Source organism: Opisthorchis viverrini (genome assembly GCF_000715545.1).
Source record: "Opisthorchis viverrini unplaced genomic scaffold opera_v5_386, whole genome shotgun sequence".
NCBI lineage: Eukaryota > Metazoa > Platyhelminthes > Trematoda > Opisthorchiida > Opisthorchiidae > Opisthorchis > Opisthorchis viverrini.
Genome location: NW_008752022.1, coordinates 195890 through 212723, shown reverse-complemented (window position 1 = coordinate 212723; position 16834 = coordinate 195890). Strand labels below are relative to the sequence as shown.

Genomic DNA, 16834 nt, shown 5'->3' with positions numbered 1-16834 from the left:
ACAAGCATGACCTTACACTTTATGGGTGCAAAGTGCATACCAGCATACCATACTTTGGCCAGCTCATCCAAAAGCACCTGCGCCTTCTCTTCCTCTCCAACGATGGGAACGATGTCGTCTGCGTACTCCAGATCGACAAGGTTTTCGTCAGAGGTTATTTGAACACTGGGGGTTGTGCATGAAAATTTTCCACTTGAAGTGTACTTTGTTCCTCGAATGGCGGCTACCGCTTGAGACCAGCTTGAGCTTATAACCACTGTGTTCGGTTTCCGAAGACATTGGAACGAACTAAAGCAGCATAAATACAGAAAATAGACCTGCGTTGCACCGAATTTCATTGTGGTTACTTTGGAGTGAGAAATGAAGTCTGTCCACTAAGCGGGGTGATTGTCAATGAGAAACGCATACTAAAATAATTAGCTGTCAACTCCACATACGTTTTATCCTTCTATCCGTTTTATCATCCGCACCCCATTTTCATCGTTTTTTATCTTCTATAAACAATTGTCTCAATGTTAGGCAAACCGCTACGACTTTCCACTAATTAATTCAATCATTCTCTAACGCCCGATACAGACAGCTATCATACTATACTGACTACAATATTAAAAAAATGTCTTTTGATGTTTTGAGGAGGTTCTGGACATTCCAGCCTGATGATAAGACCAGTCTATGCTGAGTAGTCGAGAAGCTGTTTCATCTTTATTAGCAATAGTTAACAGTGCTCACCTCACGAAATTCCATCAGGGAGTCTTGAACTCGGGGAACTCCAAGCTAGCAGTTTGAATACTTCGCTTCTGGGCCATGAGTAGCTGATCAGCAGTGTGATGAACTCGCCGTCTGCCTTACAGATATAACTACGATGCATCGAATCTGTATAAGCGGTTGTGTCCCCCGGGAGCTCGTAAGTTCCATGAATTGTTGATGAGAAATCAAACTTGGGACCAATAGTTCAAGGTGCGGACGGGAGAAAATCGAGTCACTAAACAGCTCACTGACCAGACCCGACATTAGAGTGGTCGTATAAAGCAGCACGCGCAGACATGCACAATCGGACACCGAGATTTGCACTGCCCCCGATCCAAGACGATATGCATGAAATCAAACCGTGTATACCATTGTATATGTGAACGAAAGGCGAGTTGCCAAGGCATGATAGCTTCTGTGTATCGCCGGCGTAGTGAATGATACGATTCTGTTTGGGTCAAAGTCGCACAAGAAAGAGGACTGACTTGATGAAGAAAACTGTCACAGACATCTGAAGCACGACCCTTTTTCCTCACAGTGTGACCTAGCTGAAGCTGAAATCATTGGAACTCCCCTTAGTCGGACGGGAAACCGCGCCCTCCCGGATAATTCATAACTCTAAGTTTATCATGTCCTTCTGTCTAGATGAGTGGCCCATGTTCTCTGCATCAGGTGAGCGTTAAAGCGAGTGAATGTACTACAGCCTCTGAGATTCCTTCGAAATGCGACTTCGGGATGTAGGTGCAGAGATCTGGTCCAGTATTTGACCAACTACCACAGTCCCTCCCGTTGTTGGTGAATGATCCATCCTATGGGTTTGTGTTGACCCGCATGCTCCACTTAGTGCCCCACTGTTCTCAACATTTCTGCGCATTTCAAGGATACAAAGCAGGACATTTCAAACGATACAGAATGCTCTGTGTTCATTATAATCAACTCCCTTATAGCACTACGTACTATAATCGGTGACACAGTTCGTAAGAACCCTGGCAGCGATGTGACTATGCGTAACAATAGCTCATATTAATGTAATAGTGTAATTTGTCCAGTCATTTGCTTATCAGATTAGCCTTTGTGAGGGTTCATGGGATGTGTCCTTAGAAAAACAATGTGTTCTTTGTCACACAGGAAGGGTTTTAGTAGTGGCGCCAGGACGGAGGCGCTTTTGAACACAATGGAGGGATGACAGGATCACATCTAACAACAGTAGTAGAAACGGTGGTACCCCCATCAATAACCGTTTAAAACAACAACAGCAACAACTGAAAAGCACTCAGCTACTTGTTCCTATCAAATTTCGCCTTCAGATGATAGGAGTTGCGTATCCAGTTTCTCTGAATAAAACGCTGGCATCAATGGAACTGCGATTCTGATAAAGCCGATGTAATTCATAAAAGATGAAATTTCACGAAGATATTTCTTTTTCTGAAAAGCACTCAGCTACTTGTTCCTATCAAATTTCGCCTTCAGATGATAGGAGTTGCGTATCCAGTTTCTCTGAATAAAACGCTGGCATCAATGGAACTGCGATTCTGGTAAAGCCGATGTAATTCATAAAAGATGAAACTTCACGAAGATATTTCTTCTTGCACTATTTGTAAGGTTGCTGAAAACTCCTCAATAGCCCACGACCGGTTTCGCCTTTTTTGGGGATCATCAGGTTGGCGCAGTCCCCGAGTTTCCGTCAACCTTATGTTCTACTTGAAGCCAAATTGCACAAAATTGGCGAAACACACTCATTTACAAACTAATTTGGTTTTGCGAGAGACACCCGGAACCCAGCTGAATCTCTCGTCTGTGATGTTCCCAGGTAACTGGATGTGCTGCACCAGGCCGCCTCATGTTCCAGTTGCTACGATATTCGAGATATCGCGCTACGTGTATACAGGTAATGCCTGGATACATCACAGGTGAGTCTCTCGCAAAACCAAATTCGTTTGCAAATAAGTGTACTTTGCATAGTTCCTCTTTGTTTTGGCAAAAGGTGTCCTCTAGTAGCGACGGAGCTTCCAACGCATTGTAAGGTTATTTTTCCAGAAGATCCGCCTAAGAGACGGGATAGTGACGACACGGAGCTCCATTTTATGAAATGGAACACAGCTTTACTGCACTCGGCATAACTTTCGCAAAATTCATCATAAAGCTTAGAGAATACTGTGTGATACGCTGGTCAAAACAAACGTGGATGTGGGCGCCCTTGAAAGTCCCGTTTTTGTTTCGGGCTCAGCCTCACCAGAAGAAGCAGGTAACCGCGCTCGATCTTTGCGATTTTCGGCTCACTGTTCTGCTTCAAAATATTATCATTACCAGGTAAACACATATAAACCGCAGGATAACAAAAATAACGCACAACCAATCGAAGCAAAATGCCAGAAAGTGGACATCGTGGTAATTGAACTTCAATCTCTTTTCAAAGAAATGACAGCATGAAACACTGACATCGGTAAACTGGAATTGTGAACAGTAATATTGTGCTCGACTTCACCTAGCTGAAAATCACCAACGCTGAAACTATGATTGCATCAAAAAGTTCCCTTGAGCCCCCCTTTGTTGATAAGCAAATAGTGCATCAACTGTGTGCACAAACTACGCTAGTGTGCCACATACCAAGACACCTGTGACACGGGTGATTTCCGGGAAGACACCATATCATGTTTTACACTACCTCATCATCTTTTATCACACCACGAATGATCTGCAATACCTTGTGGCAAGCTAGGATTCCTTCGTTCACAAGTTTCCCTTTCTTTCTGCCATTCTGGTCCATATATTTGCTTGGCCATGTTTTAATCGGATATCGAGTGTGACGTTTATGTGACTTTTTTGTGATATCTACAAATCCATATTTAGGTAGATCTCATTGTAGGATTCTACTGGCTACGTGCTGATTTCCGTCGACTTCGAAAAGGAAGGTATGGTGAGGTTTTCACTGACTGGGAAGTCTGTGGTTCGAACCCGACGTCTGCATCTCGAAAGCTCCTGTCAAGGCCAGGGCAACCTGAGAGCAATTCAGCCCTCGAGCTTTATTCCGATGACAGGGCACCCAGGCACCGAAAAGGATGTTACGGCTGAACGATTGATGTACTACAAGTGTTACTGACACTCGTGTGGGTTTGCTCTAGGTCCGGAAGGCGCTTTCAAGACCCAATACTTACATAACTAGGAACACAGGCACGGAATATTCACAAAAATGAGACATTCTTGTCCCACAGTCCGCCATCTACCAGTCATGTCGTTACTGGCGTAGCCAGTGGGATTCCATTTTTTCTACGCGCACTGGGTGGTCGTACCATAACATTTCGGAGAGTTATAGATTCAAGACACTCCCAGATGTGGTCGCCTGCCTTATTTGTGGCGAATAGGAAGTGATCCGGGGCTTGTTACCAAGACAAAGGGAAACCACCTGCATTTCGGCCATCTAGGCCCCACCTAATTTGCGATTGGATAAAAGGTGCAAGCAATTCGGTCATACTGAAAAGACCCTAGTAAAGTGCGTCGACGGTCAAACCGCACGCCTCGTGGAGCAAACTTCACATAGATTTTGCTAACTCAAGCCATGGATACAGTGGATTCCGCATATATTATCCCTATGCACACCGCTTCATTCGGTGTGAACTCAAGGTCCTCGGATTATTCCAAACCAACGTTTTGGTTTCTCATAATAGATGTCCAGAGTCTAACTCGGCCGAATTCGGCCAGTTCCGCAAACCCTTAACTACTGATCACGTCTGCTCTCTCCAGTTCAATGATCCAGCAGAGAAACAGTTTAGAAGACGGTGAGAAAGGCAAGATCCACAAGATTTCAAAGTTAAATGATCGAGCAGAGAAACAGTTTAGAAGACGATGAGAAAGGCAAGATCCACAAGATTTCAAAACCTTCCGTGGATATATCGCTTGACATTCAACTTTTTTACTAGTAGTGTTTGTCGAGAAATTGACGAAGTCACTTGTTCAACTATTTTAATAGTGTTTTCTCAAGAAACTAACTACAATTTCCCTAATATTGTACCAGTGAAACTATGGACGATGTTTTGCAGCAAACGAACAATATCATGAATAAAAGATTCAGCCGGGTCCACATGAATCTCCTGTCAAAATCAAACTTACGTGCTCAACCTCAAAATTGCTTCCCAGTTAAGTTCGAGTGAAACATAAAGATGGCGAAAACTCTCACTAGCAGTGTTTGTCGAGAAATTGACGAAGTCACTCTGATTCACTGTTAGACTGGGGATGAGCCAGATCTCCCAACAGAACAGAGAATTTTATGGCTGCCCGGCTGACAAGTATCAGGAACGTCAGCCCGCAAACAAACAGTGTGCTCGGCTTGATGTCATTACTTGACAGAGAGCGCATCAGTTGCGCGTTTATTCACTACTGACTACTGCACTTTGGTTCCTTATTTTGACTCACATACCATACAATTCTTCAGGATTTCTCAAAGTGCAGCAAGTGTACGACGTGCCATTAGAACAGTACTGGTTTGCTAGCAGACATTTGAGGACAATGAACTGGGAATTCATGGCCGCAGGCGGAGACGCATGTGACTGGTGTCTTACAGCTCAGTTCCCGAACAGCGTATGTGAGCAGGAAAGTGCGAATCGGCATTCTGTCGGACAAAATAACCATGCTAATTAACCAGAGATGCCCAACCCAGTTGTCCAGCGGTTCTTACAGCTGGTAAGGATGATGACAATGCACCGTGTTTCAAAATTAATGTGTAAGCAGCAACTTCTCTGTTTCCTGAAGAGTATCTGGTAACTCCAGCCCTTACAAAGTGTACGCTTAAGACGTAGTCAGTCCGATCGAATGCAGCTTGGCACGATTCCCACTAAGTGGAACTAATTTTAGACTGCGCTGCCTCATTCAGCCCCTCCGTGAAGACCTTTTGTCTTGCAAGCCGCTGTGTCGCACCACATTGTCTTTGAATAAATCAAAAACCTTGGTGTGATCATCTCCTAGAAAGATAGAGAGAGGGAGGAATCAATTCATCCCATCAGATAATCCCCATTCAACCCGCTCATGGGGCGTTATAGAAACTCCCGATTACTTTCAACGCATTCATCTTTACTTCATTGTTTTCTTCATTACGAACCGGAAATGTGCGAAATAGATCACAATGAGTCATTCATTCAATGCGGGTAGTGGGGGGGGGGCAATGATTAGTCACCAATCTCAGAACAACATCAGAGATTAGCGAAAGACACGCATTCGCAAACAAATTTGGGTTTGCGGAGCACTCACCTGGGACCCAGCTGAATCTCTGGTTTATGACGATGATGATGATGATGATGATGACGATGATGATGATGATGATGATGATGATGATGGCAAAACCGGTAGAGGGCTGTCGAAGAACTTTCGGTAACCTTGTGATTAGTTTATGACGTATAAATATCACAGATGTTATTAATCACATCGCTAATGGGGAAATTCACCATTTTCACTTCTAGGCGGTTAAGCTGAACTCTAAAAATAAGCCAGGAGGAGGAGGACGCACCTAGAAAATTTCAAAACAATTTCCATTGTCTGTTATTTTTCCCACTCCTTTTGGTCTGTCGGCTCTCAACATCGCTAATTTCACTGGTCACCCACCAATGTCTTGATTTACCACATCAGATCACCCGTTCACCTGATCAGAAGACTAACTGGACCTACATTTTGATGTGTGGCACTACCGCACCAACTAGTAAATGATTACTAGGGGCTTGGTGCCTTTCTACCTAACATTCTTTGCATGCAACGCAATTGCGTGATCGGCATAGGAATTGCCCTGATCAAAATGTCCGGATAGAAGACTTCCAGTGCCGGGAATCGGTCTCTGATAGGTCGAAAGTGGTTGCGGCTTATATCTTTGTAATGTACTACTCATAAGGTTGCTGAAAATCTGTCGACAGCCCACGACCGGTTTCGCCCTTTTTGGGGCTCATCAGATAGGCACGGCTCCCGGGTTTCCGTCAACCTTATGTTCTACTTTGTTCTACTTGTTGCATCTTAGTTGCTGTGCTTGAGAGTTTCTGGATCATTGTTGCTGAGAGTCGATGAGCCAAGCCCAGATCGTTGCACAATTGGTCAGCATCAGTGCCTCGGGAGCAGCAAGACGAAGAACGATGTAAAGTAGCTTTGTCTACAAAAAGGCGAATATGAAAAGAACCAAATGATATGTGGCACTGTAACAGAGAAAAAGGGCTCTGATATTCCAATTCCCGAAGACAACACCATCAATCCGCATTTGAATATGGCGGGTGCAGAATAAAGACGAAAAGGGGGGTCGCCAAGGGGGTCCGTCAAGAAAACTACCCAGTTCCTCAAATGCAACAAGAGAGAATGACACTACAAATTACACTTATCACCAATGGAGTCATGTTCCCAGTACCGATCACCATCCACAAGGGTGCTGTTTTCAAAATCTCACGAAGTTGTTTACGAGGGGCAGGCTCCTCTAGGACGATAAGTATTTGAGCCAGATACAAAACCATGTTCTGGAATGCACAACACGTGGATATTCTGGGAATGACCGGATAAAGCCGGATGATATCTAAGCAAAAACCATTTCTGGGTCTTCTGAACAAGCTCTGGGCCGTGATTTCGGAACACAATTAAGATGTCTTGATAAAAGTGTAACTTTGCAGGACTAATTCATATTTATTTATTGCACCCCAAACTGAACTCAAATTTCGATCCATTTCCGACTGATTGGTTATTGGTAGTATTTGTTATCCGGTTAAAACCATCAAATTTCTCACGAAATTTTTGAGTTTCGATTGGCCGCCCAGGTGCGGTCTCGCCTGCCAATTCAATAACACATTTTGAACACCGGAAACCCTAAATGAATATTGAAGTGGACACGCTTCTTCACGCTTTTCCCTTTTCATAGCTGTCCAGGTAAGCTAGAGGGAAAGTTTGTTTTTGCAAAAAGTGCATTAACCAATTCTCCCTGACGCCAATGGGAAACGGAAAACGTCCCATCATGACTGCCAGATGAGCTAAATCCACCAAACGTTCTGCACGAGTGCAGTTCTTCGGTTTATTTATTTACCAGCCCTTTTGGTAACATGTCGTTTGAACTCCCCTGCTGTACCTGGCGTAAAACGCTGTCAAGGATGACAACGGGTGGTCCAATGAGCCTTTTTTCCGGCAAACAAACATTACACGGCTCCGATGGTCGATCAGTTTGCATGATTAATGCGTTCCGTGTCAGAAAATTAGCGATTTTGTTTTCCATTCCACAAGGCCATCAACTAACTGTCAGCTAAATGACTCCAAAATTTCCATAGTGTAAATAAGTTGCTACACAAATCATCAAACGATTTAACTAAATAACCATGTTTCTTCCCGTTTCGGTGCATTCGGTTAAGTGCCCTTGAACCACCTGACACTGTGTTATTGGAGCTTACTGATCGCATACACTTCGAGAGCTTTCTTAGTGAAGATACTCAGTAGTTTCTATTAGACTTCGTGGCATTGTACAGCTTGGACTCGCCGGTAGTAGCTGAGTACTGTGCCATTTGGCAATGGCTACCTGACCAGCCTTGTGAGGAACTTACAGTCTGGCAGACATCCATCTTTGAATTACTCCTTTCATATCATGTGAGACCCGAGTGACGCCTTTCCAGATAGAAAGCGACTCACAAGGTCAATCGATGACTCGTCATGTGACCAGAAATGCGCGACTGAAATTTCATTGATGCTACACGTTGATGAAATCAGCTACACTGCGGATCAGCAGAGTACAATGGAATAGAACTACTAACCAACAGATCATGAGTTTCGTTGTGAGACCCCAGTGGTGGTAATGAATCCCAAGAAGAACAAAACTGCTGGAAGACTATCGAAGAGTTTTCAGTAAACTTTAAATAGTTTTGTTAAAAAAACGGGCGATATCCTGAACAGGGTGCCAACTGAAAGGTGAGTCGGCTCCAGTGAAGCACACCCAGCTGGAGAATATCACAAACGAGAAATTCAGACGGGACTAATTTGGGAACCTTGGGTTAATAAACTCGGGTTGATAAAACCGCGTGTGTGATCTGTGAATTAGCCAAAAGCACTTTCGTTGGGTCCTGTCACAGCTGAAAAGCCAAATAATGGAAGCAAACCTCGAGTCCAGTGCTTGTCCTTTTTGGCGTGGACTTACCAGAACCTCAGGACGATGGTCCAAACGAGTGATGTAAATTTGAGGCCCACAACTTCCGTCAACACTCTCAACTAAAGACTGGAGGCCTGTGGGGTTCTGGTGAAGAAACGCACAAGATTTCAAGTTCCAAATAAGTAGCTGTTTGCTTTGCTACATGCTTTCTGGTTCCCCAATTTCTACCTCGGGATTCTCTCGAATTTTCTAAACTCATTCATTCGGCAACTCCTCAGAAAGTTAAGTTTCAAAAGTTCATCACAATTTGGGTCATCACGAACTTGAGTCCTGCTGTCAACACGTCATTTCCCAGCCACGGATCTCCACTTCCTAGAGGCTGTGTACAGTATTCATTCTAATCAAGGGCTTATGCTTCGAACTGGAACAGCTGACTTTGTCGAGAGCACCCCGAACAAATCAATATTGACCATACCACCGCCTTGCTAGCAAGATCTCTCTACTCATCACATTTTGAATTCCTGATTTAAAATTTTAGCCAAAATGACAAAATAAAATCGCATGTCTCCTCGTGTTCCAAACACAAGGTGAGGCATGTTTCGGGGACGTTTTTTCCTCAATGGAGTTGAACACATTCACAAACCAAAATATTACCAAAAATAAACTAAACTGAATTTCTTATTTATGATCTTTTCTTTAACTGATTGTCAAATGCTACAAAGAAAGACTTCACTTGAGACCCTCGTTACTACAAATCTACACCGCGACTAAGTTCTTAATTCCAGACACTTCCATTTTATCCAGCTACAAGATACGATTTATGGATACTGATGGCCCTTGGTGAGTGTCTCCGAGCGCTCCATCACCACTCAAGATGATATCGTGATTGTGTTGTGGGCACATGGAATGATATAAGACCCACTCACTCAGGTCGACCCTGATCGATCATTGGTCGTTTATGTGAGCAGTTCTGTTGGCCCGTCAGTCGACCTATCTTCCGATTAATGGATGCCTGAATAGCCTTGAGACTTGTCACCTCCGATCCTCACACCGAACTTTCTTCTTTTACCTCCACAATGATCTAATTTCCCGGTAGTTTCCTGCTATTCTTTTCAATTGCTAAATAGCTGAAATTCATTGGCCTGGCTGGCCCGAAAAAGATGAGATTGGCTATCAACTGTTTAAGTAGTGTCACCTCAAAAAGAATAATCTTTCCAGTCTCGCCGTTCTGAATTAATTTTTGGTTTAGAGCGAACCTAGAATCTCTAGAAACACGCTCTCCGGAGAAGTATGTCCATCTAAACAGCGCAAAAAAAATCCAACCCCGTTTACATTCTAAAGCGGACTTGCTTTCACATCTTTTCTCCATTTAGCTGGAGCGTAAAAACTCATAGCAACTGAACTATCATGCCGTTTTTCACAATTTGCTCCAACTGGTATTCTATGTAAAATCTATTTTAGTCAGTTTCGAAAGATAGATAATAGTTGGTTTAAACACAAATAGAACCACTCCAAAAGGCTTTACGTTTACGAAATAATTTCGTGCGTTCTACCGTTTAAGTGCACCATGTATGTACTGATTTATACCGCAAAAGTCGGTCTGAAACCTCACTGTCCTGCATTCAGCACATTTGGAAAGTGCACCTACTGGGAAAATGTTAAGCAAAACGGGAGCAGTGTGGCTGATATCACCTGTTGTTTATTCTCTGAGGATTCCTCCGAACAAACCAAATGTTGATGGGTGCACGCAGGTAGGAAAATGGCGGTTCCACGCACGATATACCAGTGCCTTCACGATAAATTTTCCGGACAACCTTTTTCAATACTAGCGAAAACTTTTCCGCAAGGCGGGTGCACGAAGATTTCAGACAAGACAGCGGCTTCGACGTATTGGTGACCTATTTCACAACTAGAAAAGTACAAAGAAGCTCAACAAGATGTTGAATCTTTTTTAAATATACTGTATCGTCCATTACTTTGACAACTGAAATTCACCGCGTCTTTTCTGTGTCCCTATTTGTAACCCCCGCTCCAACTTTGTGTTTAGTGCGTGTGTATGAACTGAAATTTGCTTGTCCTTGAGGTCATCCAGCCATCTTGTGGCCGACTTTATGCACGTGTTACTGCCTCACGTGGGAGCCTGTTTGCTCATTTGGTTCGTACTTTTGTAGTCCAAGTGGACCGGTTGTTGTGAACGGGTATTTGCGGTCAAGGGATGTACATTTTGTGAACTGATGTCTTACGTTAATAGTACCGCATAGAAACCCAGCCCGGACTTTGTTTCGCCTTCCCGGAGGTTCTGGTATTACGTTTTACTCGCAGATACCGTTTGCCCGTTATATAGACTGTACATTGCACTGTGTGAATTTGCAATTCTGCGGTATCCGAGACGAGTTACTGAACCTTGACGTTCTCTTAATAAACACGGTGCTTGGTTTTCACACATACACTTCTAATATTTAGTGAACAGTTCCTGTGAACCATTCTCAATAGGCATCACGCTAGTAATCTTTGTCCAAGCTAATTCAGTAGTATACTTGACCGATTCGTCATTTTGCTAGGTGAATAAAGTGACACGGATAGGCGAGTCTGGTTGCCATCAGCCGCCTCTATGGTCCATGGTGGCTAAATATGAATGCGGTAGAATGTGATGCCGTCGCCGTTGGACATATCTGGGTCTCAGTTTCCTTAGAATCAGCTATACTGACAAAGCAGTTAACCGAAGTAGCGTTGATGGACGCTTTCGGGCGTCTCCCGAAAAAGTAACCACATGGGCTGTTTGAGAGGGCGGAAACTACTAGGTGCTTGGAGTTTTTACTACGCAGTCAACACCAGAAAACGGATTTTGCAACGCGAACAAAAAGTGGACAACTAGGTCTACTGGCCAAGAAGACTCCGACTCCTGCAGCGGGAAATAAAAGTTCCTGTTTGTATACGCGGCAAAAGCTTCAATCAAACAGTCGCAGCGGATCCGACAAACCTAAAAAACAATGAGTCTCAGTGACAAGAGATGTAGTAGACGTCAAGATAAGATCAGGCCGATGATCTATAGCAAGAACGTCGGTTGCTGATGGTTATGACGGCATTTTGCACAAACTGCCTTTGGGCCCGTGCCAGTCGACTTCCTCAATATACTACAAGTAACCAAGTAAACGCGGTTTGCCAGGACCCAAGTAAGATGGTCTATTCGAATCAAAGCAGTAATAAATCTTGTATTCGATTGATTGCTTGAGCTTGAGCTCAGCTGTAGCGCCCCTTCCGATGCCTAGCTGCCATGCCACCCGAAGAAAGCATGAGGGCTGGGATACTGCCAGGTTGCCCAAGCCTAGACAGGGGAAGTCGAGAGGCGGAGGTCGGGTTCAAACCACGGACCTTCCTGTTAGTAAATTCGCGCTCTAACCACTTGGGCCACCTCGCCCCGTAGTCGACTGAATATACCTGAATCCGATGCAGTGCGCCTCCGCTTTGAGGCCATTCATTGAACTGTATTCTTTGGAAGAGAACTTTTGTTGAAAGTAGTGGTATTCCTCTTCCTTCCGCCTTCACCATATGGAGAAAATAACAGATTTTCTGTTAAAACTAGGCTCTAGGGATCCACTGGTTTTGGATGTAGTCAGGATGCGTAGGTATAATAGAAAGTGCTCAGCTTCCTTTTCAAGTTTGGCAACCAAATGTAAGTGAATACGACTCAAAAGCTGTCCAAATCGGTCCTGGTTTTGCCTGCTATCGAGTGATCATATTAAGGTGTGGTCAGGCCAAGGTGTTGAATAGTGATCTGGCCTATCACTCATAAATTGAACAAGAGAGGATAACGTCTGAGCTAAAAGACTCATCGATGGTGCCAACTGGCCAGTGCACCGTTGCTTTGTACCCGTGGTATGTGTTTGTACGGAGGTACTGAACCACATTTTCGCAGACTACTCTCACTAGAGACCAGCTTTCAGAAGACATCGCCCGCTTCCAATCTCTTCCTGCTAACCTTCAAGGAATGTCAATTTTTCGCTCTAAATTTCGGGTTGGTTGACCCATGAAGGTGAAAGTGTCGTGTAATATAGTCTAACCTCCAAACTCGGTTTTGCTATACATTTCCCGATCGTCCAACCAAATGCGATTTCAATCTGAAACAGAACGTTCAACTTCTATTTCCTTGCCGTTTCTTTTTCTCATTTCGAATGCACACACTCCCCTAGCTTCAGGGTAGAAGTTGGCGAAATTTATGACAACAGATAAAATACATAGCAGTTACATCTGTACGAATAGCATGATACGGTAAGTAGCTCACCAGCTTCCTGTTGGAAAGTGTTCCATTTCTGTGACCAAATCTACACTTCCGTGTATCGATTTTCTCTCTTAGCACTCGAATACGAGTTGAGATGAAAGCCTCTACTTCTACTCGGTTAACTGGGATAAGTTGTCAGTAGACTTCCTCTTTCGGCCTCCCATGAGGCTCTCTTCATAAAAACTATTCACTGAAGGACTTTGTTTTAAATAAAACCTCTGATAATCTGGTGCTAATAATCTCCATTCGACTTCTGATAGCACCTGTGAGCACGTTTCAAACCGTGACTTCGAATTCTCCCAATTCCCTACCCTCCACGCTCATTTCTAGCTGCAACGGGCTGTTTTTGTTGGAAGCACTCTTCCAGACCGAGGATTTCGATCCCCATATGTACAAATTACTGTTTGCAGAAGTTATTGTTTTTGTCATGATTGCATTTAGCAAACAAGTAAGAGACCATCCGCTATTTTCCATCAGATTTGGCACCCACAAGAGGGTGGGTTGCATCTTCTACGAGATTTGAAACAATAACCGTTCTTGCTGTCTGACTGATCGCTCCACCGGGGACCTAATTCGACAGGATCACGTCACTCATTGTGTACTTACAAGTAAATACTTTGGTGCCTCAATCGATCTGTCTAACAGGGTTAAATGATCCCCACAATATTCGCCAAACTAGACTATCGAATACGTGTTTACTTCGGAACCGAAGGGCTGTCACACCAGCTGGTTTTACTTGTCAATCAAGGTCATTTGAAATTCGGCGGTACCAGGTTGCATGAACTGTTTTCTCTGAAGGTCTCATAACACGCTTAATTCAAAGATGCTCCTAGACGACACATCTGAACTGGAATTATTGACTGGGGATGATTATGGGCAAACTTTCGTGCGTATGAACAATCTTAGGCGAAAAAATACTGGCGTTCTTTGGCGAAATACGCTCATCTGCGTACCATTTTTGGTTTTGACTGCAGACCCACCTGAGACCCAGCTGAATCTGTCGTTTATGATAACGCTTTTTCTTAACCATGTTGCGGCAACCCTGAGGTGAATTTGGTTACTCAAATATCTGACTCCATGTTGCTGCAGACTGCTATACAAATATGTCGCCAGTACTCATATGCATTCCATTGTTGAGTGGCCAATGTGATCTTTCTAATGGCATTTTATCAAACTCCAGTTCATGCTGAACTTGGGGCAGTGACAGAAAACAAGCATGTTCCGTGGGACTGTGTAGCAGTTGCCTCTCTCTTGTTTCATTTAGGCCAGATTCACGTAGAATAAAGGTAAACTTCATAAAGGAAACTACTCACAAGGCTGCTGAAAACTTTTCGACAGCCCACGACCGGCTGACGGAAACTCGGGAACTGCACCTACCTGATGAGCCCCAATAGGAGGCGAAACCGGTCTTGGGCTGTCTAAGAGTTTCCAGCAAGCTTGTGAGTAGTTTTCTTCATGAAAATATACTGCGATATCTCGAATATCGTGCCAACTGAAGCATGAGACGACCTTGTGCAGCACATTCAGTTGTGGAGTATCATAAGCGAGAGATTTAGTTGAGTCTTTCGTGGAAACCAAATTGATTTGCAAATGAGTGTATTTCTCGAAAACAGTGCAATTTGGGTTCAAATAAAACATAAGGTTGATGAAAACTCAGGGACTGTCCATAACTGATGAGCCCCAAGTAGGGTGAAACCGGTCGTGGGCTGTCGAAGAATTTTCAATAACCTTATGAGCAGTTTCTTTTCTGAAAAGTTAAGCTAGTTTAATTTTGCCGCTAAGACTACAAACCGAATCATTGGCTCTTGGAGACTCAGATAGATCTCTCCAAATAGAAATACCGCCACCTTATCTTTCAGCTGGAACGGAAAATATAGGATATCAAAGTATTTTGCTTTACCTAAAGCAATGCCTGCTCAAACGGGAATAACATGAGCGTGAATTTTTCAGACCTCGAGGCAATTTACAGTTATTAATAAATGATAGGATTTGAGAGCGAAACAATGGGTAAGGGAGTGAAGAACCCGTTTCACGCAGCATTATGACAGCAGTTTGCGATCAGCCGAAATTCCGTTAACTTTTCCGATGACTGTGTGATGTACAGCACGCAGAACGGGATCAGACAGCTCTGACGCAGAAAATACTCTGTCAAATACGGATTAGCTTGCATACGAGTCCTGTGGACAGAGCACAGTACACTTTCTTCAGTGATTCACGTCATTCTATCTTCTAGACAGATGTTAGTGAACTCCTAACAGCGTGTCCGTTGGTGAAATGTTTGGCCGACTTTACTCTCTAGGCACTGTTGTAACGAGCTTGCTTCCATCCCCTAAATCGAAGAAATCGTGAATGCTGCGTTGAAAATCAAGCTGATAAGCATAGACAGTGGAAGAATGTCGATAGAAATAACCTCGCTGTCAACTCATATTATATTTTCACAAGTGTATTACGTAAGCTGTTCAAGCAACACCAGCGGCAGGTAACGTCTTACAACCAGATGCGCTTTATTCTTCCGCAGGGCATAATACCCCAATGGCTGCCATGCCGTTGAATTGAGTACTAGCCAATCAGGATACACGTGCTTTGTGGGCTTGCTAGCACTCGTCTAAGCATCTAATCTGTGTGTGGTCCCAGTGAACCACATATGGACGGCGCATCATTTGTTTTCAGTCCTATCTGGGCTTGAAACGACTCGTTGTTTGACGTGGTATTTAAAGCGTTCAGCAATGAATGTCTTCTTTTGAAGAGTAGGTAGTTGAACGGCTGTCCAGTTTGGATGCGTCTTCTGAAGACTGATCAGTTCATGGGCAAATCTGCGCCTACAGAAAAACTGGTTTACTCTGCACTCATGAGAATAAACGAACTCAAGGTCTTTGAGGAGGTGGATGAAGCAATTAAGTGTTGTGACTTGTCCTTGTGTCGAATAAAACTAAACAAATTTGCATAGTCGTGGGCGTAGCGGACGAAATTTTTGAAAAGGTTGTCAAAAAATGACCAAGGAGAAATAAAATGTTGCGATTTTTGGTGGTCACGATGGTACTTGCATCGAGCAATCAGCTGACAACTTTAACTATGTACGGAACTCCGAAAGTCGACAATAACGAAACGACAAAATGGAACACGCATAAATTTCGTGGTTATTCCAGCTTTCGACTCCATAAGAAATAGAGCAAATTAAAATTTAATCCCTCAACTGTAGCATTCTTGCGGTGGCTATTTGCCACGAATCTTGAAGGAAGCACAAGAGCTGTTTGCCACATCTAGACAAGAGCAGTCGAGAAGCCGGGGTGGGTTCGAACCACGAACCCTTCGGTCAGTAAGCTCACACCTCAGTTGTTGACCTAACTCAAGCTCGTGCAAATGAAGTAGCTAGCAACTAACATTCTTACCCAAAGTTCATTCTGAATCAGGATAATGCGGTCAAAAGCCTACGGACCCCATGCGGCTGCACTGAACGAAGCGCGCAATGTCAAGGTCAAAGAGTGTCAGCCGTTCGGTGAAGGTCAAATACTTGTTTACGTTTGACTCGCAAATAGAGAGGATACTGTCCTTGTACAAAACAGGAATAGAGGACAAGAACCAACGGAAATTCCATTTTAGGTTTTTACAAAGATACTCATTGAAAGATTGACTGATTCAGTGCAGAGGCTGCTGACATTAAGGTACAACACCGTGTTAGCAATTTTCTGCATTCAACTTAGTCCAGCAGGGTTTTCCTCTTCAGA

At 43.7% G+C, this 16834-nt stretch overlaps 2 protein-coding genes across 2 annotated transcripts in view; one reads left to right on the top strand and one right to left on the bottom strand.

The window, feature by feature from the left end:
* Nucleotides 1–13091: 13091 nt before the first annotated feature.
* T265_10416 (hypothetical protein) overlaps nt 13092–16834 on the top strand; it is a gene marked incomplete at both ends in the record, with an annotated part of 7339 nt that continues 3596 nt past the window's right edge. The window contains 2 exons of the mRNA XM_009176782.1: nt 13092–13099; nt 13440–13557. Coding sequence (XP_009175046.1) covers nt 13092–13099; nt 13440–13557 — 126 coding nt within the window. The remainder of the gene's footprint in view (nt 13100–13439; nt 13558–16834) is intronic.
* Nucleotides 14763–16834, bottom strand: part of T265_10415 (hypothetical protein) — a gene marked incomplete at both ends in the record, with an annotated part of 7463 nt that continues 5391 nt past the window's right edge. Inside the window, one exon of the mRNA XM_009176781.1 lies at nt 14763–14856. Within this exon, the coding sequence (XP_009175045.1) occupies nt 14763–14856 (94 nt within the window). The remainder of the gene's footprint in view (nt 14857–16834) is intronic.